Source organism: Macaca thibetana, chromosome 7 (assembly GCF_024542745.1).
Source record: "Macaca thibetana thibetana isolate TM-01 chromosome 7, ASM2454274v1, whole genome shotgun sequence".
In the NCBI taxonomy this organism is placed as follows: Eukaryota; Metazoa; Chordata; class Mammalia; order Primates; family Cercopithecidae; genus Macaca; species Macaca thibetana.
Window position 1 is genome coordinate 72,494,712 of NC_065584.1, and position 25,872 is coordinate 72,520,583.

The 25,872-nt window shown below is 43.3% G+C and overlaps 1 protein-coding gene across 3 annotated transcripts in view; it reads right to left on the minus strand.

Annotated features, from left to right (window-relative positions):
- The window catches only part of PSMA6 (proteasome 20S subunit alpha 6), a 205,501-nt gene that overhangs the window by 17,640 nt on the left and 161,989 nt on the right, over positions 1-25,872 (minus strand). The window contains exon 2 of one of the 3 annotated variants that reach the window (XM_050798123.1): positions 9,384-9,509. In XM_050798123.1, the coding sequence (XP_050654080.1) occupies positions 9,384-9,459 (76 nt within the window). In that variant the 5' untranslated portion in view covers positions 9,460-9,509. Of the gene's footprint in view, positions 1-9,383; positions 9,646-25,872 lie in introns of those variants that run through there. The other 2 variants (XM_050798122.1, XM_050798124.1) reach the window with 2 other exon arrangements.

The following is a 25,872-nucleotide window of genomic DNA, read 5'->3' on the forward strand; positions in this document are numbered from 1 at the left end:
CAATCCCACATAGCAACTGGCCACAGAGAAAAAAAAAATCACCTAAGCTGAGCAGGTGTTTTGTGGTTTTCCATGGGTCCCACCATTTCCTGTTATCTTTCACCCAGCCTGTTTCACTCACTGGCATTACTTATCTGGTCTGTGTAAGCATTTGTGTCCGTCATCCCTGAACGAAATAAATGAATACATGCTTATTGCTTAAATAATGCAAAAAGGTAAAAGCCACAAAAGAGTATCTTCCCTACCACATAAACTTTTGTCCCACAAAATAAAAAACACTTTACATATAAAAAATGCTTCTCAACAGAGAATGCACTTGCGAATTTACCAGGATTCATTAAGGGGGCCCTTGTTCTTTATATAGACCAGTGCTGTCCAACAGAAATTTCTGTGATGCTGGCAATGTTCTATATTTGCAATGTCCAATATGATAGTCATTAGTCATATGTGGCTGTTGAGCACATAAAATGTGGCCAGTGTAACTGACCAACTGGATTTTAAAGTGTTTTTTTTTTTTTGAGATGGAGTCTCATTCTGTCACCCAGGCTAGTGTGCAGTGGAGCGATCTTGGCTCACTGCAACCTCTGCCTCCCAGGTTCAAGTGATTCTCCTGCCTCAGCCTCCCGAGTAGCTGGGACTACAGGCACACACCACCATACCCAGCTAATTTTTCTGTATTTTTAGTAGAGACGGGGTTTCACCATGTTGGCCAGGCTGGTCTCAAACTCCTGACCTCAAGTGATCTGTCTGCCTTGGCCTCCCAAAGTGCTGGGACTATAGATGTGAACCACCACGCCCGGCCAAATTTAAAGTTCTTTGTTAGGAATATCATTTCTACTATTCCTCTCCTTCTCTGAACTTCCCTTCTCAATCTTCTTCACCGCTTTCATCTCTTCAGCCAGCTCCTGAAATACTGGTATTTCCCAGAATTCTATTATTTTCTCCATCCCTGGAGAAAAAAAGCCTGCTTCTTTTCTTACAGTCCTTATTTCATAATATTATTACTAACCACTCAGTTTTTTAAGCTACAAACCTGGGTTATCACTCTTAACTCTAACCTCCTGCCTTTTCCCAAGAAACATCCACTCTTATACCTATGATTTGCTTTAATATACTCTAGAAGAGAGGGGAAAGTGTGTGGGAAAGGGAGGAAGCAAGAATGACAAAATACTGACATCAGATGAAGCTGTGTGATGGGTACATGAAGGTCACTATACTAGCCTATCTACATTTGTCTAAAGTTTTCTACAATAAAAATTTGAAAAATAAGCTCAAGAGACCCCTCCATCCTTTCTCTCTTATTACCTTAATTCACTCATTAGGGTTTATATGAATTACTGATACTGAGCAAACCTCTTCTAACTGTTCTTCCTGCCATCAGTCCCCTTTTTATTTTCTTTTCTGAGACAAGGTTGTCCAGGCTGGAGTGCAGTGGTGTGATCGTAGCTCATTGCAACCTGAAACTTTCGGCTCAAGCAATCCTCCTACCTCAGCCTCCAGAGTATGTGGGACAACAGGTGTGTACTACCACACCTGGCTAATTTCATTTTATATATTCTGCAGAGACAAGGTCTTGTTATTTTGTGCAGGCTAGTCTCGAACTCCTGGCCTCAAGCAATCCTCCTGCTTTAGCCTCCCAAAGTGTTGGGATTCCAGGTGTGAACCATCAGTCCCCTTCCTAATCCCATTTCTACACTCAACTTTTCTATTATGTTACTTAATTACCCTGCCATTCTTAAAGCCACCCCCCACCCCCAGCTCTGTCCAAAACACATGGAACAAAGTCCAAACTCTAGCATGGTACTCAAGCCCCTTCAAAATATTGCTATAATTACTCTTCCAGTTGTTACTGTCTATACTCCATCCACACTGACTGATCTATGCACTGGTCCCCCAAATTTCTTTATTTAATCTTCATCTGGGCCAATTCATCTCTGAGAAGCTTTTCCCGGCTCTCCTAGGCAGTCAGTCACTTCCTATAGCACCCTTTTTGTACTATTTAGTACTCATCAAGTTGCGCCGTAATTTCAATAAAGGCTTGTATAAATGAATCCCCATTTTAACATTACTGCCATTAAATGTTTTAAAATAATTTCCAGAAAAATGGAAACTGCCAGAACAAAGAATCTAGAGACAACACCTAGAGTATCTTTTAAAGAAACACTAGCAGGGTAAAAAGTAGTATCACAGCTTAGAGCAGATACAGACAACCTATGGTACATGAAGGCCAATTAGGAAACAAGAGGCCGGGCGCGGTGGCTCATGCCTGTAATCCCTGCACTTTGGGACTTTGGGAGGCTGAGGTGGGTGGATCACTTGAGGTCAGGAGTTCAAGACCAGCCTAGCCAACATAGTGAAACCCTGTCTCTACTAAAAATATAAAAATTAGCCAGGCGTGGTGGCAGGTGCCTGTAATCCCAGCTACTAGCGGGGCTGAGGCAGGAGAATTGCTTGAAACCAGGAGGCAGAGGTTGCGGTGAGCCGACTGCGCCACTACACTCCAGTCTGGGTGACAGAGTGAGACTCCATCTCAAAAAAAAAAAAAAAAAAAAAAAAAAAAAAAAAAAGGAGGCTGGGCACTGTGGCTCACACCTGTAATCCCAGCACTTTGGGAAGTGGAGGCAGGAGGATCAGTTGAGCCCAGGAGTTCAAGCCAGCCTGGGCAAACACCAAGATGTCATCTCTACTAAAAATAAAAATAAAAAGTTATCTGAGCATGCTGGTATACACCTGTACTCCCAGCTACTTGAGAAGCTGAGGCAGGAGAATTTCTTGAGCGCACGAGTTTGAGGCTACAGTGAGCTACGATCACACCACTGCACTCCAGCCTGGGCCATAGAGTGAGACCCTGTCTCAAAAAATAAATAGCTGGATGCAGTGACTCACACCTATAATCCCAGTACTTCAGGAGGCCAAGGCAGGTGGATCACTTGAGGTCAGGAGTTTGAGACCAGCCTGGCCAACATGGTGAAACTCTGTCTCTACTAAAAACACAAAAATTAGCCAGGCATGGTGGTGCATGCCTGTAATCCCAGCTACTTGGGAGACTGAGGCAGGATAATTGAGTTAACTAGGGAGTTGGAAGTTACAGTGATCCAAGATCGTACCACTGCACTCCAGCCTGGGCAACAGAGTGAAACTCTGTCTCCAAAATTAATAATAATAATAATAATAATAATAATAAAGAAATAAAGATAAAAATAATAGCTTATGAGGCAGCATTTTAAAAGGGTATTTTTTAAAGTCAGGATTCAAATGTTGGCAACAGTACTTAAACACTATTTACATCACCAAATATTTTGGTTTGGGCTAAAATTTTGGAAACTTACAAAACTCCAAAACTGAATAAAATATTCTTGAATGTCCAAGATTATGCAAGAAAATAATAAATGATAGTCCATTTTCATTTTCCTTTTTTTTTTCCTTTTCTTTTTCTTTTTTTGAGATGGAGTCCTACTTTGTTGCCCAGGCTAGAGTGCAGTGGTGTGATCTCAGCTCACTACAACCTCCGCCTCCCGGGCTCAAGCAATTCCCCTGTCTCAGCCTCCCTAACAGCTGGGTCTACAGGCGCCTGCCACCACACCCAGCTAATTTTTGTATTTTTAGTAGAGACAGGGTTTCACCATGTTGGCCAGGCTGGTCTCGAACTCCTGACCTCAGGAGATCCACCCGCCTCGGCCTCCCAAAGTGCTGGGATTACAGGAGTGAGCCACCACGCCCGGCCCCATTTTCCATTTTTTAAATGGGAAAAATTATAATGCATTACACTCGACTCCAAGCCCCCAATTTTCTAAATCTTAAATACATAGTAAAATACCTAAGTATTAGATTGAACCACACAAAACTGCCATTTTTACAGGTTAAAAAAAAGTCAAAGAGTTTTTTTTTTGTAGTTCTACAAAACAACCATGCAGTTTCACGGTTCAACCCAACAACAAACCATTAGGTTAAGAAGTAAATTGCTTCCTTGCTCAAACAAAATGGTATAAACAGTTATTCTGTATGTAGAAATGTCACTTCCACAGTAATATCTTATTTGCTTTGTTTCCTTCCCTACAATTTTCCCCAACCCTTCCCCAATTTTTCTCGGATTCATTTGTATACTAGAAAAATACAGTGGCTAAACATAAAAGGCACGGTGGCAAAATGTTCAGGACAAGCACACAATGCAAGACAATGGCTCATAGTGTGCACAGCTCAGGCTGTGAGAACAGCAGAGATATATATTCCCTTTATGTCACTCATCAGGCTTTGCAAAGCATTTACAGGTGATTCTGAGGTCCTACCAATTATTAGAAATGTAACTTAAGACTTTTCCCACCCATAATTTTGTTTAGAATGCTGTAGAGTTTCAGGATGTAAATATGATTTTCTTCCATATAAACATGGGCTTGAAAAATAAAAGCGAATTGAGAGATACACATTCTATGAGTTTAGTTATTAAAAAACAAGGGATGTTCTACTGGGGCAAGGAAAGTATATTCATGTTCAATTTCAATGCTGTGTGGCAAAAAAAAACTTTTGTTATTAAGATTTTTTTGAAGCTGCTAATTTGCTTTTCCCTAAACTTTTAGGCTACATAATTGAGATGTGTGGTTCACTATAAAGTGCCTCTTAACCTTTTACTCTTTAGAACAGTGATTCCTCAATGGGGTGGGGTCATTAGAAATCTTGGCACTGGGGGAGGGGGAATATGAGGTTTGAAAATACAGCAGTATTCGATCCCATCACCTTTTTTGTGTAGTTATATACATATTTATGTATATATGCACATGTATGTATGTATGTGTATGCATGCACACACATGCAATGAATTGCAAATCAGATTCAAGGAGGGCATGAGAAGCCTGGGTTGAGAAATACTGCTTTGAAATAAGAATATTTTTTCAATTGCAAAAGAGGCAAATGGTAAGTACTTCTCAGTCATTTGTGAAATTTCTGACTCCATTTACATCAGCCATTTGTTTCTTCTTGACAGCATCCCCTACAGAAAACACTAATTGAAGGTGGGGCATGGTGGCTCACACTTCTAATCCCAGAACTTTGGGAGGCCGAGGTGGGCGGATCACAAGGTCAGGAGTTCAAGACCAACCTGGCCAACATGGTGAAACCCTGCCTCTACTAAAAATACAAAAATTAGCCGGGCATGGTGGCAGGCACCTGTAATTCCAGCTATTCAGGAGGCTGAAGCAGGAGAATCATTTGAACCCGGAAGGCGGAGGCTGCAGTGAGCTGAGATCACGCCATTGCACTCTAGCCTGGGCGACAGAGCGAGACTGTCTCAAAAACAAACAAAAAAACCCAGAAAACACTAATCGAGTGCTTACTATATATATACACCAGGCAATGTTTTAAGAGCTTTTACATTTATTGACTAATTAAATCCTTAAAGCCCTATAAGGTTGGTGGTTATTATCTTTACAGATAAAAAGTTCTTAGAGCTGCTATGCAGCAAGGACTTGAACTCAAGAATTCTGGCTTCAATACACAATGACACTTCTATATTTTATTTTCAGTATGTCTCCACCAGTCCATTTCTTTCTAGTTCCCTATCAGCATGCTCCCTTCTTTGTAGCAACCAGGCAATGCTCACATACACCTGGCAAGCAAATCCAAATGACTACTCCTCTTCTTTGCCAGACCTATCCAGCAAAGGATCAGCAAACAGAAGAGAAGGGCCTAAAAGTAGCCAGGCTGAATTTGGCCAACTAGGGCCTGAGTCCCATTCCCCCCAACACACCTCCTCCCTCTAGTAACTTGGGCAATTCCCAAAAGTAGATTACAAAGCTAGGTGTTCTACAATTTTTAACATATGAATACATGCACAAACATACAACTTGCATATGTACATTAAGAGAAGTATTTCAGGCTGGGAGCAGTGGCTCATGCCTGTAACCTCAGCACTTCAGGAGGCCGAGGTGGGCGGATCACCTGAAGTCAGGAGTTCAAGACCAGCCAGACCAACATGGTGAAACCCCATCTCTACTAAAACTGCAAAATTAGCCAGGCATGGTGGCGCATGTCTGTAATCCCAGCTACTTGGGAGGCTGAGGCAGGAGAATCGCTTGAACCCAGGAGGCAGAGGATGCAGTGAGCTGAGATCGTGCCATTGCACTCCCGCCTGGGCAATAAGAGTGAAACTCCATCTCAAAAGAAAAAAAGAAAAAGAAAAAGTCTTTCTCTCCACTCCCTGGGAGCAAACACTGCCAATAACGTTATTAACAATTATAAATTATGTTTATAATTATGATTGGCATTATAACCTTTTTTTTTTTAGACAGAGTGTGGCTCTGTCACCTAGCCAGGAGGTGCAGTGTCACGGTCTTGGCTCACTGTAACCTCCACCTCCTAGGTTCAAGCGATTCTTGCGCCTCAGCTTCCTGAGGAACTAGGACTACAGGTACGCCAGCACGCGCAGCTAATTTTTTTTTTTTTTTTTTTTTTTTTTTGAGGTGGAGTCTCACTCTCTCACCCAGATTGGAGTGCAACGGCACGATGTTGGCTCACTGCAACCTCTGCCTCTCGGGTTCAAGGGATTCTCCCGCATCAGCCTCCCGAGTAGCTGGGATTATAGGCACCTGCCATCATGCCCTGCTAATTTTTGTATTTTTAGTAGAGACGGGTTTTCACCACATTGGCCAGGCTGTTCTCAAACTCCTGACCTCAGGTGATCCGCCCACCTCAGCCTCCCAAAGTGTTAGGATTACAGGCGTGAGCCACCGCGCCCGGCACTAATTTTTTGTATTTTTAGTAGAGACAGAGTTTCACCATGTTGGTCAGGCTGGTCTTCAACTCCTAACCTCAGCCCACCTCGGTCTCCCAAAGTGCTGGGATTATAGGCTTGAGGCACCGCACCTGGCCAAGCATTATAACTTTAAATGTATACCTCTATTTTTTGATATATCAACTTCAGACATTTATCTTTTGAGTCCCAAGTATGGAAGATAAGGAGCATACTTACCATTCATTAATCTCCCCTCACCATCATCCCATTTTAAAAATATTATTTTCCTACTGTCAATGTTAACAACTTGCATTCTGTAATCCTTCCATGCTTTGTCTTTGGAGGATTCTAAAGTTTATAAACAGACAGTATTGAGAATATTATGATTATGTATATATTTTACTGGAGAACTAAGCATGGAGGGACACATAAAAAGGGAAATATTCCATACAGATGTGCCAATCTAATAGGCCGAAAAACAAAGTGGGCCAAAGAATCAAACAAGCATCTAATAACATTCACTGAGCATTTACTATGCAGCAGGCACACGTTAAGCACTCTACATACATTGCCTTATTTAATCCTCAAAACCACCATTTAAGGAAGAATGATTATGAGCACAACTTTGGAAAGAGAAACTAAGGCTAAGGTTACATGCCTGGCAAGTGCCTGTATCAGCTAGTATGGAGCAGGGCAGAGATTTGAATCCAGGCATGACTCCAGGGCCTGAACTCTTCACCACTAAACTGCTTGCTCATACTAGTCTTTCACTTTCTTTTTCCTAACAATGTCTAATTAATGCCCTGAATAGCAGAGGGAGTATGTTATTCACAGAGATTAAAATAATTCTGTCTAGGCTGGTGCTAGACCGGGTGCTCATGCCTGTAATCCCAGCTCTTTGGGAGGCTGAGGTGGGTAGATCACCTGAGGTCGGGAGTTCGAGATCAACATGGAGAAGCCTTGTCTCTACTAAAAATACAAAATTAGCCAGGCGTCGTGGCTCATGCCTGTAATCCCAGTACTTAAGAGGTTGAGGCAGGAGAATTGCTTGAACCCGGGCGGCGGGGGTTGCAGTGAGCCGAGATTGCGCCATTACACTCCAGCCTAGGCAACAAGAGTGAAGAAGTTCCGTCTCAAAGTCTCAAAACAAAAAAAAAAAAAAAAAAAAAAAAATTCTGTCTAGATAATGAACTTGTTTTCAGATAGATGTTCTCTTCCAAATCTTTTAAAACTATCACAATGACACTGTGTACAGCCTTTCTACTCACCAAATCTGGGAAGCATTAACGATTATGCTTTATGGCTGGATTTCACAATACAGTATACAGAAATAAAGTATAGGTCTCGGAGTGACTTTTCCTGTTCACACATTAAAAATCACGAATAGAACACTGAAAGCAGTAGTCTGATATATGAAAATTATTTAAAACTCAGGAATTTAACACGATAAACGAAAATTCCTTGAGGATACAGTTATCTCTTTGTTCTATCCTTAATCATGTTTTTCAATTGGGGATAAATTAAAAGGGCTATTGAATTATCCAACATGATGATGTTTCTTGCTACATTATATACACTATGCAGTAATACACTGAGCAGTTTCATTCCCAGTTATCTTTATTTCTAAAATTTACAGATGAAGAGAACATCATTTACAGACCAATTCGCTCCTTATGATTCCAAGCACAGATGATTATATTACTGTGCAAGGCACGGAGCCACTAAACTCATTCAAAAATAAAACTATCACGGACCAGATGTAAATCAAGCTCTACTGACACTCAATTCTCTATGGCAGGAGGTCAAGTGTCTGGCTTATAATCATAACCTAAACCTTGACACCATTTCAACGCAACAAAATACATTCCTATTCCGAGTAACTGATAGTTTCTTTCCACTACAGGTGTTCTTCAGTAAACTAGTACACAGAACCTCATCTACAACTCAGAACCGGCATTTAAATTACTGGAGCATTCAAACAGATGTGGGTAAAAAGGGGATGCCAATTTCAAGACCAGCTCTAGAATCGAGAGTCACTCATTCTATCAGTTTCCCAAAGATGTCTTGAATTCTGTAGATATTTGTAAATTGGCACTTCTAATTTTTGTTATCCGTTTGTTAACGTATCTGACACTCTAAGCTGTGAGCTTCAGTATGGAAGAGGGGTAACATTCATCTTTGTATCTCCTAGGACTAGCAGTGTCTGGTACACAGCAGGCTCCGAATGCCTGTGTGGAATAAACCACAGGAAGTCCACGCTGCAAACAAAGGAAAACGGAGAGGAGGCATTTTAATTGAGACGTTAAGAAATCAATTACCCTTTAGAAACAGGCCTTGTGCCTCGCCAGCACAGAGTGCAATAAGTGAAGGGGCCTCAGGAAGCCGGAGTAAGGCATTACAGCCCTACCTTCCTTAACTCTCCATTGGGTCTAGACAGTGTGGCCTCTCGCCCTGCAGAGAGCCAGGCCTTCAGGCCCCCGATCCCTGCGTCCAGACGCGTGTGCAAATACCACAGAGCTCAATCCAGCCTCAGCCGTTCTCCCTTCCCAGCTCCGGCTCAGCTCCGGCCCCAGACTAAACTCGGGCCGCGTCTGCTCGCTCCAGGCCGTACTATGACAGGGCAATTCAGGTGGACCACAGGCGAACCTGGTTCACTCACCTACTTGGTAGAGCCGACCCTCGGGTGAAAAAATAGTAATGTGGCGGTCAAAACCGGCGCTGGAACCACGGGACATCTTGGTAGAAGCACTACTTCAAACACAATCCCTGGGTCCCGTAGCTCCCGAACCAGGCGTACAAGCACCTCCCGGAAGTTGCAGCGATTGCTTCCGGGGTATCAGCCGCATTTCTTCCGCTCTTGCACGCCAAACTCATGGCTCTGGAGCCAGTTCAAGTGCTGAGCTCTGAGGCCCCGCCCCCAACGGGGGTGGTGGATGGAGGGCGGGGTGACTTCCAAGGTGTGCGCCTGCGCCAAGCCGGCCTCTTGAGTGGATTGAAGAGGTGAAACTTGGGTCGTGGCAGTTTCAGGCTTTCATCTGGAGAATGAATTGACAATAGCAAGGACGAAAAGCCTTCCTGGGGGCCCAGAATAGTGATTTGGCTATCAATGTGACCTAAATAGTCCGTGTAATTAACAAGTCTCTTACATGCATCATGTGTCTGATCAGACTGCTGGCTTGCCTTCTTCCTAACCTCTTTTACCCTCCACTTTGGTTCCTATTACGGGGGAAACAGGTTGCAGCTGCAGTAGCTGCAGCAGCTGCAGCTGTTAAATTTAGGCACTGAAGGAAGCGGGTTCAAGTAGCCGCTGGAAAGAACATTATTTTCTGACAGCCAGGCAAGATCTTCCTTTGGCCAGCAGCCCCGACAATTTTTAGTCTTTTTTTTTTTTTTTTCGAGACGGAATTTCGCCCTTGTTGCCCAGGCTGGAGTGCAATGGCGCGATCTTGTCTCACTGCAACCTCCCCATCCCGGGTTCAACCGATTCTCCTGTACCAGCCTCCCGAGTAGCTGAGATTACAGGCGTGCGCCACCACGCCCGGCTAATTTTGTATTTTTAGTAGAGGCAGGGTTTCACCATGTTGGTCAGGCAGCTCTCGAACTGCTGAGCCCAAGTGATCCACCTGCCTCGGCCTCCCAAAGTGCTGGGATTACAGGCGTGAGCCACCATGCCCAGCCAACTTTTAGTCTTGAAAGTGGAACTCCAGCCTGGTCAACATAGGAAGGCCCCGTCTCTAAAGAATAAAATAAAATTAGCTGGGCGTGGTGGCGCACGCCAGTAGTCCCAGCTACTCGGGGGGCTAAGGTGGGAGGATGGCTTGAGTTCAGGAGATCCAGGCTGCAGTGAGCTATGATCACGCCACTGCACTCCAGCCTGGGCGTCAGAGGAAGATCTATCTCAAAAAAAAAAAAAAAAAAAAAAAAAAAAAAGAAAGAAAAGAAAGTGGAACTGAGGTTGAAATACGGGTAATGGGGAATGAGGTTAAGCACCCTTGATTAATACTGAACTAGAGCTGAAGAGATGGGGCTTATGGCAGCTAGTGTCGCATGGATTAATGAGAGTAATTCCAAGCTGGCGAGGTAGCTCCCAGAGAACAGCAGGTGGCTTTTGCAATTGTGCCTCTTTTGACTTTCCCCAAGGCACACTCCTATTTAATTAATATAAAATGCAAAACATAATGTTAGAATAGTTGTTTTTCTCCCCAGATACAGATGGTTTGTATACAAAGAAGGCAAGATACACTAATGTTTGTGGCACTGTAATGCCTGCTGTAATACTGAAGTAGGGATTCTTACCTCTTTAATGTATTTCCTGAACTCACTTTCTATTTTAAAGGAAAAATGTTCTAAGACCCTCAGAAGGGAATTCCAGTTTCTCAAGAGTGTTTTTAAAAATTAATTTCAATTTTATTAATCTAAAAAATCCAAAACTGAAACATGGTTAAGAAAACGGTAAATGCATACAGCATATCTGGCACAAAGGGTACTTTCCAGCACTGGCTAGTTCCCAAGTGGACTGATCAAAGTTTTCCCTTGCTTCTGGTTCAGGTCCCTACTCTCAGGACAAACTCCTCTTGACCTTTTGAAGATTTTTGTCTTCTCAGACTCTGAAAGAGCCTGGTATACTGTAATTCCTACTGTTTACCTGCATAGTCATAGTTGGAGTTCTTGGTAAGGCTGCTATGAGGATGAACTTAGTCCCACAGCCTCAACAGCTAGCTCTATGCTGGTGTCTCCCAAATTTAGGTGTCTAGCTGGACCCTTCTCTGGAGCTGAATCTTCTCTAATTACCAATGGGATATTTTTCACATCAAGACATATGGCACCTCAAAATCGCACATGTTTAAAAGAGAACTCCTTATCTCCTCTACTCCCTCTCAAGTCAATTCCCGCCCCTTGTACCACATTTTCCAAGTCTTCAGAGCCAAAACTTTGCAGTAGTATTAATTCCCTTATACTTCCCTCCTCTGTCTTCATTTGTTCCTGCTCTGTTATTCTGGCTTTTTTTTTTTTTTTTTTAAATGGGGTATTGCTTTGTCACCCAGACAAGTACAGTGGCATGATCACTGCAGCCTTGAACACCTACCTGTGCTCAAGTGATCCGCTGGCCTCAGCCTCCCAAGTAGCTGGGACTGCAGCTGCACACCAACACTCCTGGCTAGTTTAAAAAAAATTTTTTAGAGACTAGGTTTCACTGTATTGTCCAGGCCAGCCTCAAACTCCAGGCCTGGAGGGATCCTTTGGCCTTAGCCTCCTGAGTATCTTTTTTCTTTCTGTTATATAATTCATAAATTTAGGCTGAGTATGGTGGCTCACACCTGTAATCCCAGCACTTTGGGAGGCTGAGGTGGGTGGATCATTTGAGGTCAGGAGTTAAAGACCGCTCTCGCCAACATGGTGAAACCCCATCTCTACTAAAAATACAAAAATTAGCCATGGATTAATGGTGTGCACCTGTAATCCCAGCTACTCAGGAGAGGTTGAGGCAGGAGAATTGCTTGAGCCTGGAGGTGGGGCTTGCAGTGAGCTGAGATCGTGCCACTGCACTCCAGTCTGGGCAATAGAGTGAGACCCTGTCTCAAAAAAAAAAAATCATAAATGTATTCACTGTTTATTGTCCCTCATTCCCACCTCCAATTTAACCTCTGCGATGGCAAGGGTTTTTATTTTGTTCACTGATACAGCTCAGGCAACTTCAACAATAACCAGCATATATTAAGTGCTCAATAAATATTAGTTGAATGAATGAATCCCTTATGGCGTGGGAGTTAGGAGTTCATCCTTTTTTATTTGCATCTGAATTTAAATTCCATTTGTGACAGTTACTAGTTGGTATCAAACTCCTACGCTTAAGCCAGGAGTGTCCAATCTTTTGGCTTCCCTGGGCCACATTGGAAGAATAATTGTCTCGAGCCACACATAAACTACACTAACACTAATGATAACTGATGGGCTAAAAAAAAATTGCAAAAAAATCTCATCATGTTTTAAGAATGTTTACAAATTTGTGTTGGGCCACACTGAAAGACATCCTGGGCCACATGCGGCCCGCAGGTCATGGGTTGGACAAGCTTGGCTTAAGCAATCCTCCTGCCTTGGCCTCCCAAAGTGCTGGGATTACAGGTGTGAGCCAGCATGTCTGGGCTGTGATGGGATATTTCAAATCACACATATCACACACCCTGCAGTCTATGAGAATTATTTCACACATTCAAACAAATCTTCATCCCCTCTTGTGATATTTAAGCTGGGCACAGGATTTTGGATGGTGTATATATTTTCATACTCGTAAGGACGCTTCCTGGAAGGAATCAACTTCATTTTCAACACAAACATAAATTGAAAGCTAGGATTAAAAATCAGGCTCCTTGAGGGTGGTGGCCACATCTGTTTTTGTTGTTATTGTTGGCTTATTTTTCGAGATGGAGTCTCGCTTTGTTGCCTAGGCTGGAGTGCAGTGGCGCGATCTGGGCTCATTGCAACTTCTGCCTCCTGGGTTCAAGTGATTCTCATGCCTGAGCCTCCCAAGAAGCTGGAATTACAGGCATGCCCCACCACACCTGGTTAATTTTTGTATTTTTAGTAGAGACAGGGTTTTGCCATGTTGGCCAGTTTGGTCTCAAACTCCTGGCCTCAAGTGATCCGCCTACCTCGGCCTCCCAAAATGCTGGGATTACAGGCATGAGCCACCATGCCCAACTAGCCACATCTGTTTTGTTCACCAGTGTATCCTCAATACCAAACAGTGCCTAGCCTGAGGTAAGCACTCAGATCATTTGTTGAATATGCATTCTCACTGTTTAGGTTTTCTATTATGTTTGTTTTTCTTTATTCAAAAAGATATCTCAGTAAATGAGAGATCCAAATTTCAAAACCCTAAAAGGTCAGAGATTTTATATTAGAATTTGAGATGTTTCCACATAGGCAAATTAATTCCTCTGGGAAATCTTTCAGAAAGACAAAACCTTTGCCAATTCCATCACAAAGGGAAATCCCCTGGAAGCTGACTTCATGAATATGTGCCATCGGGCTCCAGGCAGCAGCTAAACTACTCACTCAGGTGGACTTTCCCCTGGGTGAGGGAGCTTTCAGAAATGTCTGGGTACCAATACTGCAGCTCTAACACAAGCCTGGGTGGCAGACTTGCTGTGTCTGTGTGGAAAGTTTGATCTTCCTCTCTGTGGGGCCATCAAGTTAGGCTTTTTGAAATGACTTTCTGGTTTTTTGAAAAAATTTAGAGATGACTTGACATCTCGTGAGTCTTGGAAAATCTCCTGGGGGCCTCCATTTGGCAAGGCCCACATTCTCCCCTGGGGGTGGAGGTAGGTGGAAGGTAGGGGTTACCCACAAGGCAAAGGTAGAAAGTGGCAGTGTAGATTCCCAGAGACTGCAGACATGCTGAATCACATGGTGTTTAAAGGCAAGATAAGAATGCAGCCCTTAGCTTAAGGTGCTCTGCCGGCAGTTTTAGTGAGCCAGGGAATAGAAAAATGAAGGCTATCTGTGTTTCTATATGATATTAGTAGGTGTTGAAACACAGTGCCCTGTGAGTTGGCCACTTGCAATACACATCTTAGGGGAGTCTCCCGATGTTAAGGGGCCCCAAAGGACAGCTGTAGCAAGGACAGAGCTAGGGATGTAGCAGTTCTGGGTAAAGAAAGATATAGGACTCTGCCCAGCTCTCTGGCCAGATTTTCACTAATTCAGAGCTTCTTCCCTGAGGAGAAGAACCTGGCTCTTTATCTTTCCCTTTTTTATCTTTCTCAGATCCTTCAGTTCTTCCTGCACCCCAGTAGCTATGGTTTGCTACCTAGGACTTCAGTCATTCTGGATGAGTGTTGGAGAAGGAGAAAAGAGTACGAAATTTCTCTACTCTAGTTCTGTAATTTATGGGTAAAGGACAAATGTCGATCAGTGACAGACTGGATTAAGAAACTGTGGCACATACACACCATGGAATACTATGCAGCCATAAAAAAGGATAAGTTCGTGTCCTTTGTAGGGACATGGATGCAGCTGGAAACCATCATTCTCAGCAAACTATTGCAAGAACAGAAAACTAAACACCGCATGTTCTCACTCATAGATGGGAATTGAACAATGAGATTACTTGGACTCTGGAAGGGGAACATCACACACCGGGGCCTATTATGGGGAGGGGGGAGCGGGGAGGGATGGCATTGGGAGTCATACCTGATGTAAATGATGAGTTGATGGGTGCCGACGAGTTGATGGGTGCAGCACACCAACATGGCACAAGTATACATATGTAACAAACCTGCACGTTGTGCACATGTACTCTAGAACTTAAATTAAAAAATTAAAAAAAAAAACAGAAAAAAAATTTATGGGTAAAGGAAAGGGACAAATGGAGCACCAAATGTGGTTTGAGGTGTGACTTCTGTGACTTACATGAGGCAACTTACATGAGGTTATGCTTCTCATAAGCCCTTCAAACCCCTTCAAACCCTTCAAAGCCCTTCAAACCCCAGATTCCAATAAAGCAACACTCCTCTGCCCCCTTGTCTGTGACATCTAGTGTGGTTCTTCTACCCTCTGGTACCAATGGTGGATGCAATACAGTGTTTAGCAAGATAGCAGTCACACAACTATCATTATTTCCCTTCTGTGCCATCCCCTTATTAACCAGTCAATGTGGTTCTGTGCCTGGATTCTCTCAGCCATTCCCCAAAATAAATGCTGTCCTTTGGTCTGGAGGGAATAAACTTGTATCACTTCAACCCAAAGGACATTTAAATACAACTATGCATGAACCCCTCTATAGAGCCAAAACCTTTAGCTTTTCAGTTCACCCTTGTTTTTAGCTATAATAACTTCAGTATTACCCTCTTACGACTTTTGATGTTTCTCGTTTTTCCAAGCTCTGCCTTAAATGAGAACCTAATGCTCAGCTTCTTGTTTCTGGAAGCCAAGGACTTCGAAAAACACTGAGAATTCTCATGGGTCTCCCCGCAATACTGGAAGAAACAGCAGAAGACCCCAGCTGGCTTGGGCTTAACCGTTGGTGGTTTTTAACATACAGCTTCCCCTTAGGCATGTTAACACAGGAAGCTCTTCATAGCTTGAGAGAACAGCAAAAGTTCCACTGAAAAATAAGATGGGGAAGGGTGGGAGAAGGGAACGGTCATATCGTGAACTTTGAAAATGGCCAGGTTCTGCTCTGTCAGCAGCACTGGGTTTGAATCTGAGCCTTGCCACAGATTACTTGGTGACCATGATCTCAGTTTCTTCTCTCAAACAGGTGAGTATGCTGTACCCACTTTAAGAGCATAGAGTCCACTACGGTGAAATTAAGCCACCTACTATTTGACTGGAACTCAGCTTCTTTGTGAAAGAAGGGGGCACACTGATGAATAAGGCCTGAATTGTCGGCTATTTCGCTTTAATCTATCCCTAGTAAAGAATGAAACCAAACAGATACTGCATGGGCCTGCACTGCATGGGCCTGCACTGCACACTGCTATTATTCAGAAGTGAAACTCACTGTCTTAATTTGGAAAGCAGCTAATTCTTACCTCACACACATGCAGCCTCACCCATTAATGTTGATGGGGCATGGAAGTGCAAGATCAATTATTTCATGGTGCCTCCCTACATCTTGGAATCTTTATGAATTTTATTTAGACTTTATTCACTCTATTCCCCACCCCCACCCCCAGCTCCTGAGGGTGGGGAACAGGAGGTGCAGAGATTGGCCAGTCACTAAGTGAGTCAAGAACAGAGAGGAAATAAGACTCAACAGCCTTACCTTTAGCCTAGAGACACTTCCTCTTCCTTGAGGTTTCCTAATTGGCTTACTCTAATTCCTATTTTCTTACCACAAAATTAAGTCATCTGTGATGCTCAGAATGAACCAAATTCTCTTGAGGGTAATTGGAGAGAGGGAGAGAGAAAATGCAAATGAATGAGGTTTCTGATCATTTTGACCAATATTTTCAGCCACTAATTTAGAAACTAGTTCTTGAGAGTCCAGTTATTGATAGAAAAGCAAGAGTGTGCTACAGTTTTTTTTTTTCTTTTTTGATAGAGTTTTGCTCTGTCACCCTGACTAGAGTGCAGTGGTACGATCTTGGCTCACTGCAACCTTTGCCTCCCAGGTGATCCTCCCACTTCAGCCTCCCAAGTAGCTGGGACTACAGGCATGCACCACCATGCTTGGCTGATTTTTAATTTTTTTGTAGAGATAATGTCTCACTATATTGCCCAGGCTGGTCTTGAACTCCTGGGCTTAAGCGATCCTCCTGCCTCGGCCTCCCAAAGTGCTGGGATTACAGTCATCACACCTGACTCCTGTTTTATTTTCTACTTGCTTTTGAATGACTTGATGAACCTCAGCTGAGATCCTCAAACTTCACTCTAAATGTATTTCTTTTTTTTTTTTTTTTTTGAGGCGGAGTCTGGCTCTCTTGCCCAGGCTGGAGTGCAGTGGCCGGATCTCAGCTCACTGCAAGCTCCGCCTCCTGGGTTCACGCCATTCTCCTGCCTCAGCCTCCCGAGTAGCTGGGACTACAGGCGCCCGCCACCTCGCCCGGCTAGTTTTTTGTATTTTTTAGTAGAGACAGGGTTTCACCGTGTTAGCCAGGATGGTCTCGATCTCCTGACCTCGTGATCCGCCCTTCTCGGTCTCCCAAAGTGTTGGGATTACAGGCTTGAGCCACCGCGCCCGGCCTTTCTAAATGTATTTCATCCATAATGGCGAAACAAAGGCAAGTTCCAAAAATCAACCACAGACAGCAGATTTAGGCACTGAAACATTCCAAAGATTAAAAACTCTGGGATGATGTCTTACAACTACATAGCAAGAGGCCAGGCGCGGTGGCTCATGCCTGTAATCCCAGCACTTTGGGAGGCCGAGGCGGGCGGATCACGAGGACAGGAGATCGAGACCATCCTGGCTAACACGGTGAAACCCCGTCTCTACTAAAAATACAAAAAATTAGCCGGGCGTGGTGGTGGGCATCTGTAGTCCCAGCTACTCGGGAGGCTGAAGCAGGAGAATGGCGTGAACCCGGGAGGCGGAGCTTGCAGTGAGCGGAGATCGCGAGGCCACTGCACTCCAGCCTGGAGGAAAGAGTAAGACTCCATCTCAAAAAAAAAAAAAAAAAAAAAAAAAAAAAAAAAAGTACATAGCAAGTTTTATTTGTTACCACAGTACCATGTACAGAGTAGAAGTCTAATGAATAAACCTTTAATTCACTGAATATATCATATGATTATAGAGGATGGCACTGAGAAGTTATTATTTTTTGAGTATCAGTGAGGCGTCAGACACCACAGATTAAGTTCCCACTTAGCCAGCTCACACACAAAATACCAAGGAGCAAGAGGGGAATTCACTTAAAGGAGAAGTAGGCATTAGAGGTAAAAATCAGGAAGACATTTTCAAACAACTTCTCCAAAGTAATTCAACATTTACTGAGCCCCCTCTTTGGGCAAGAAGCTGGGCCAGCTGCTCTGGGAGACACACAGATGAACCTGATGGCATCCCCACCAGAGTTCCATGGGGAAGACGAAACATGAATGAAAGCAAAGCTAACATGAAGCAGTCTGTAGTACATAAGGAAATGTGTAACAGCAGCACAGATGAGAAAATGACCTTATATGCTCATGGGCCAGAGGGAATGTAAGACTACCTGTTGGAAGATGCATGTCCAAGCTCAGCTTAGGACAGGGAGAACTCTTAACAAGTATGTTAAGAGCAATGTTAGGAGCAATGTGGTAGGTACTACAATGCAACATGGAATGGGAGTGGCATAAACAAACAGAGGAAGAAGAAAAGAGCCCGTGTTTAGGGCAAGTTAGGCAATGGCCTAACTTAACTAGGACACAAAAAATGTTTTGGATTATGGTACAAATGAAAGGAGCTGGCCTTGGATACTAAGCTAAGGAATTTATGCTCTATCTAGTTGGAAGGCTATGGGGAGACATTTAGTGTTTTTGAGCAAGGAGAGTGCCCAAGACTAGAATTATGCTTTGGGAAGATAAACCTGGTAGCTGTATTTATGAGGAACTGTCACTGGAGACGTCAGCCAGGAGGCTATTGATAATAGACCAAGTGAAAGTTTTTGAAGGTCTGAACTGGGGTAAGTAGCAATAGGAATGGAAAGGAGAGATTATCTGCAAGAAAATTTTAAAGGCTGGATGCGGTGGCTCATGCCTATTTATAATCCCAGCACTTTGGGAGGCCAAGTTGGGAGGATTGCTTGAGCCCAGGAGTTTGAGACCAGCTTGGGCATCGTGGCAAAACCCTGTATCTACAAAAAATAAATTAACCAGGTATGGCGGTGTCCACCTTATAGGGTGTGTGCCAATGGTCCCAGTTACTTGGGAGGCTGAGGCAGGATAATTGTTTGAGCCCAGGAGGTCAAGGCTGCAGTGAGCTATGATTGCATCATGGCACTCCAGCCTGGGCAACAGAGTGAGACCCCATCTCCTAAAAAAAAAAGAAAAAGTTCTAGTCTAATATCCTATTACACCTATTGTAAAAATTTTAGACTATGCAGAAGATGAAGTAAAAATCATCCACAACCCAACATCCAGAGATATCTATTAACATTGTAGAATCAATGAAATGTTATTCCTTCCAGACATTCTCCTCCAAGTATTTTCTTTCTTTCTCTCTCTTTTTTTTTTTTTTTTTAGAGATAGGGGTCTCCCTGTGTTGCCCAGGGTGGTCTTGTACTCCTGGGCTCAAAAGATTCTCCCACCTCAGCCTCCCAAAGTCTTAGGATTACAGGTGTGACCCACCACACTTGACCAGCCGAGTATTTTCTTTCCTTCATTTAAAAAATGGGATCTTACTAGACATACCATTTTGGAGCTGCTTTTTCATTGACTCTATGCCAAGGTACAAAGTATCAGCGGGGCACAGTGGCTCACACCTGTAATCCCAGCACTTTGGGAGGTGAAGGTGAATGGAACACCTGAGGTTAGGAGTTTGAGACCAGCCTGGCCAACATGGTGAAACCCCATCTCCACTAAAAAATACAAGAAAATACTCCACTAAAAATTAGCCGAGTGTGGTGGCATGTGCCCGTAGTCCCAGCTACTTGGGAGGCTGAGGAAGGAGAATCGCTTGAGCCCAGGAGGTAGAGGTTGCAGTGAGCCGAGATCTTTCCTTTGCACTCTAGCCTGACCCTGTGGGGTCTCACTCTGTTGCCCAGGCTGGAGTGCAATGGCTCAATCTTGGCTCACTGCAACCTCTGCCTCCCAGGCTCAAGCAATCCTCCTACCTCAGCCTTCTGAGTAGCTGAGATGACAGACACATGCCACCGTGCCCAGCTAATTTTTGTCTTTTTGTGGAGATGGGGGGAATCTCACCAGGCTGCCCAGGCTGGTCTTGAACTCCTGGACGCAAGAAATCCTCCTGCCTTGACCTCCCAAAGTACAAAGTATCATTTTAATCATTGTAATGTTAAAAGTTATGTTTAGGTTAGGTGCAATGGCTCATTTCTATAATCCCAGAGCTCTGGAAAGCTGAGATAAGTGGATTGCTTGAGGCCAGGAGTTTAAGACCAGCCTAGGAAACATAGTGAGACCCTGTCGCTAAATTTTTTTTAAATTTACAAGTAGGTTAGAAAATTATCTGGGGGTGGTAGAGCGTGCCAGTAGTACCAGCTACTCAGGAGGCTGAGGCAGGAGGATTGCTTGAGCCCAGGAGGTCAAGGCTGCAGTGAGTCATGATCACACTGCGCTGTACTACAGCCTCGGTGACAGCAGGACCTTGTCTCAAAAAATAAAAAATTAAACTATTGTTATTTACTTCTTCCCTTATTTTGAATAATTACTTCCAATTTCATTATTGTCAATTACACTATTATGAATAAGCTGTTTTCAAAGTGGTTCAGTTTGAGTGTCTCAGGTGAAGCTGCTCAGATGCAAATGTGGAATTGGAAAGAAACCAGTGATAGAGATGACGCCTTCTTTTCAGAAAGTTGCTATGAAACTGTCCCTGGGGAAGCACAGTTTTGTCCAGTCAGAAGCCTAAAGGTATTTATAAGTAAATGGGAAAGAGCTGGAGGAAAAGGATTAACTGAGAATAAGATCCCAATTCAGCAAGAAGGAACAGCACGGAAGTAGGTGGAAAAAGTAACCTAGGGCCGGGAGTAGTGGCTGATGCCTGTAATCCTAGCACCTTGAGAGGCCAAGGCAGGAGGATTGATAGAGACCAAGAGTTCAAGGCCAACCTGATCCTGTCTCTATTTTATAATTAAAAAAATTTTTTTTTTCTTTTTAAAGTAATCTAGGAAAGAAAAGGGAGAAAAGATTCAGGAGAGGAAAATTATTGGAAAAGGCAAACATTGATGAAGAGGTTCGTAACAGATGGCTTTTAGTTTCTGGTTAAGTCTGCTGAGCCTGAGAATGATGAGACTGACTCAGGACTTGGGCTCACGGGTGTCGTTTTATTACTATTGTTTATATAATTGTGGAGCTCATTGAGGCCCTTACTTCTCAAATTATAGTCTGCAGCACTGGCATCACGAGGTATGTCAGATCTGAATCAGAACTGCCATTTTGAGTGGGATCCCCAGGTGATTCTATGCCCATTCAATTTGAGAAGCACTGTGATGGCCCATCTTCCCCACTTAACAGAAAAGGAAATGAACGCTCCAGGAGATTAGCTGCTTGCAACTTACTTTTGCAGAGTTAAGACTGCAAAGGTTGGGAGAGCTCCTTCAGGAAATTAATGGGAATTTCATGACTTTTCTAGCAATACTATGGTATATAGGAGTGGAGAATGTGGAATGGTCTGTGGTTACTCAAAATAAGGTTTAGAATTGAAAAGATGATCAAAGGAGGTAAAAAGTATGAAAGAATTTGCATTGCTATTGAAGCCATCACTCTCATTAATGCTTTGACAGGCAGGGTAGGGAGAAAGGCAAGCAAAGTCAGATGAGAAAGGGCAATAGAGGCTTCCTAGGTGAGAAAGGGATATGTCCAAGAACAGGTCAATGGGAATTTAACCCAATGGTGGTTGGGTTAAAGGAGTGGGGCAGGTAAGGAGGCTGTGGACAAAATGAGGAACTTGAAAGTTTACAATCCTGAAACTAATCAAAAAGGTTGGCCATCTCATAGGGAGCCAAAAATCACAAAATCAGTTAAGCGTGGTTGTGCGTGCCTGTAATCCCGGCTACTTGGGAGGCTGAGGCAGGAGGATCGCTTGAGCCCAGGAGTTTGAGGCTGCAGTGAGCTCTGACCACACCTGTGAATAGCTACTGCACTGCAGCCCGAGCAACACAGTGAGACCCCATTTCTAGAACAAACAACAACAACAAATCATGAGACTGGAGTTAAGAAACAATGAGATCAGGCTGGGTGTGGTGGCTAATGCCTGTAATCCCAGCACTTTGGGAGGCCAAGGTGGGCTGATCACTCGAGGTCAGGAGTTCAAGACCAGCTTGGCCAACATGATGAAATCCTCTCTCTACTAAAAATACAAAAATTAGCTGGGCATGGTGGTGCGTGCCTGTAATCCCAGCTACTCGGGAGGCTGAGGCATAAGAATCACTTGAATCCGGGAGACAGAGGTTGCAGTGAGCTGAGATCACACCACTGCACCCCAGCCTAGGTGACAGAGTGAGACTCCAACTCAAGAAAAAAAAAAAAAAGAAAAAAGAAAAGAAACAATGAGACCAAAATGTGGATGGAGTTGGAATCTCTGGTGATACTGGTAGTGGGAGTGGAAGAAAAGCACATTTTTTTTTTTTCTGTATTTTTAGTAGAGACGGGGTTTTGCCATGTTGGCCAGCCTGGCCTCGAACTCCTGACCTCAGGTGATCCACCTGCCTCGGCCTCCCAAAAGGCTGGGATTACAGGAGTGAGCCACCATGCCAGGCCGAAAAGTACATTCTTATAACATGTATAACGTACAAACTAATCAATACTGATTTCCTCACATAAACTTCCCTTGGTGTGTTGATGAACGAAGAGTTACATGATTTGCTTTAAAAAATAAAAAGTTCTTTATCTGTGTAAAGCAGCAATTGTTCCTTAGATGTTCTCTTCAAAAACACGGTCTGACCAGAGTTTACTTTTTTAGGAGTTGGAGATCAGAGGGCCTGAATTAGAAAAGACCCATTACATCAAGGATTTGACCACTCCTACCAGAATAGCACTAAGTGCCAAAGGACGTGACCCTTAATTTGAGCCAATAGCTATTATCAGGGTTCAGCTTCTGTGAATACAGATTTCCTTCTGAATAAAGCAAGCCTTGAGTAGAAATTTGTGAGTATACAGCTATGCAAGTAGTATTTGATGGTGTCCAGCAATGCTCTAGTTTAAGGTGGCTGCCCCTTTTTATGAATTTACATTATTAATTATTAGAATACATGAGGCTGAGTGCGGTGGCTCACACCTGTAATCCCAGCACTTTGGGAGGCTGAGGTGGGCGGATCACCTGAGGTCTGGAGTTCGAGACTAGCCTGACCAACATGGAGAAACTCTGTCTCTACTAAAAATACAAAATTAGCTGAGCATAGTGGCGCATGCCTGTAATCCCAGCTACTCGGGAGGCTGACGCAGAAGAATTGCTTGAACCAGGGAGGCAGAGGTTGCAGTGAGCCGAGATCACGCCATTGCACTCCAGCCTGGGCAACAAGAGCAAAACTCCATCTCACACAAACACACAAAAAGAATACATGAGGATGAAGTGACTATAATAACGGGGAAAATTTTTCATTTTCTGTCAGGTGAAAAAAAACATGTTACGAAAGAGTTCATAGAGAATAAGTATACATGTATAGAAAAATAAAAAATGAGTATATATGTATAAAAAATATATACGTATAACAACTTAATAGCAATAGACTGTCCAGTCATGGAACACAGGACAGAAAAAAAAGCAGGTTTGGATTCTAGAGCAAGGTCATTGAAAAGAGGAATAAAATATAAGAATGATTTATTTTCAAAGAATCAGTAATATAAGTACACCTAAGCAACAAGTCTGGGTGAGGGACTTACCTCTCCGAAGACCTGCCATAGCCACCTCCAAAGGAAGCTACTTCACGAGGTGGAGGCTCCATCCCATTCTCCCAGCTTAGGACACTACCCTGCTCCAGCAGGGCCACATGGATGGAATTGTCAGGGAATTCCATTGGTATCCTATTGGATACTGACATTCTCTGTTCTGATGCAGTCATAGAAAGCACAAGAAACCTCTTTTATTTATTTATTTATTTATTTATTTTTGAGATGGAGTCTTGCTCTGTCATCAGGCTGGAGTACAGTGGTGCAATCTCAGCTCACTACAACCTCCGCCTCCCGGGTTCAAGCAATTCTCCTGCCTCAGCCTCCTGAGTAGCTGGAACTACAGGTGCACACCACCACGCTCAGCTAATTTTTGTATTTTTAGTAGAGGCGGGGTTTCATCGTATTGGCCAGGATGGTCTCAATGTCTTGACCTCAGGTGATCCGCCTGCCTCGGCCTTCCAAAGTGCTGGGATTACAGACATGAGTCACCGCGCCTGGCCAGGAAATCTCTTTTAATAGTAGACTTTAACTATTTAGATGTGAACTGAAATTGTTATCTATATAATGTTCTAGTCTATCTGAGAGTGATGAGGCAACCTGATCTGGTCTCATTAAAATGAATTAATGTTTAACATATTCAAAATTAAAGCCCCTACTAATGATTTCTTAAGTATTTGCTTCTTGGGCTGGCTTTTAGCACTGAAGAGATGAGTGGGGTAGTCATTTTAATGTGCTCGATATTAACTCTCTACATCAAATTTCTTGTCAGAAGTTACCAAAAAAAACCTTCCCATGTTACTGCTATTTATAACAAATTATCACGATTATCATAATAACTCAATCCATTAGATAGGAGTATACTTCTGAGGGCACTCTGGTAGCAAAACAAACTATTTTTAGCTGCCATCAGTGACTAGATAATTGTCTTCCTGTTTACTTCAATTACCACTTAAAAGCAAGTTGTGTATGTAGTAGAGCCTCTGGAAGCACTCGTCAGATCAAATAATGGCAAAAAATGAAACAAAACAAAACAAAACAAAAAAACCAAAAACAAAAAACTAAACTTGGGGAGACAGAATGTCAGGAAATCACGAAAAAGTATAAATGGAGATGATGAAAGAAAATTAAAGATTATTTCTCAAATTTTATTACATTTATTCATCTGTGTTCCTGTCTCTGGTATTTTCATCCTGTTATTTTCTATGGCTTCCTCTATGTAGAGCTCTAAATGGAACTTCCTTTGTTTATTTAGCATAGACTTAAGCAGACTGCTTGTCACTGGCCAGGACTGCGCAGGTAAAAGCTGGTCCTATATCCTTTCTGCTCACTCCTAAGTGCCTTCTACAAATTTCCTTTCTTATTCTTGCTCCCCTCCTGCCTCCTGTAGGGCTGCTGGACTATAGAGATGCCTCATTTCAGGCTGTGCCGGGTGGCTCATGCCTGTAATACCAGCACTTTGGGAGGCTGAGGTGGGTGGATCACCTGAGGCCAAGAGTTTGAGAGCAACCAGGGCAACATGGTGAAACCCTGTCTCTACTAAAAAAGGAAAAATCAGCCGGGCGTCATGGCGCGTGCCTGTAATTCCAGCTGCCCGAGAGGCAGAGGCATGAGAATTGCTTGAACCCGGGAGGCAGAAGTTGCAGTGAACCGAGATCATACCGTTGCACTCCAGCCTAGATAAAAGATCAAGACTCTGTCTCAAAACAAAAACAAAACGGTGAGAAATCTGCTAGAGGACCAAGGAAGCAGTAATTATATTTAAGTACAGACTTGAGGAGAAAATTAATTGCATATGAAGAACAAGCCACCTCAGATGAGGTAGTCCCAACAGAGCCCTGAGAGAATAAACTCAGCCTTCTCCCTTGAGATTTTCTTTTCACTGGGTCTGAGAACAGCAGGAGGAAAAGAGTATAAATTCAGAATGCCAGGGGGAAGCACAAAGTATTTTAGAAATACTTTTAAGTGGCAAAGTCAATGCTCTTTCAAATCCTTCATTGTTCACAACTGATTTTAAAGATACTAACAATTTAAGAGTACAGCTTTTAAAGTAATTTCTTCTCGTGGTGTCCAGGAACTTGCTTGACAGGTAGCTTTTTTTTTCACTCAAATGATCAGAACACAAATGGGCAGCCTAAGTGTCTGGTTCCAGGGCTTCCTTC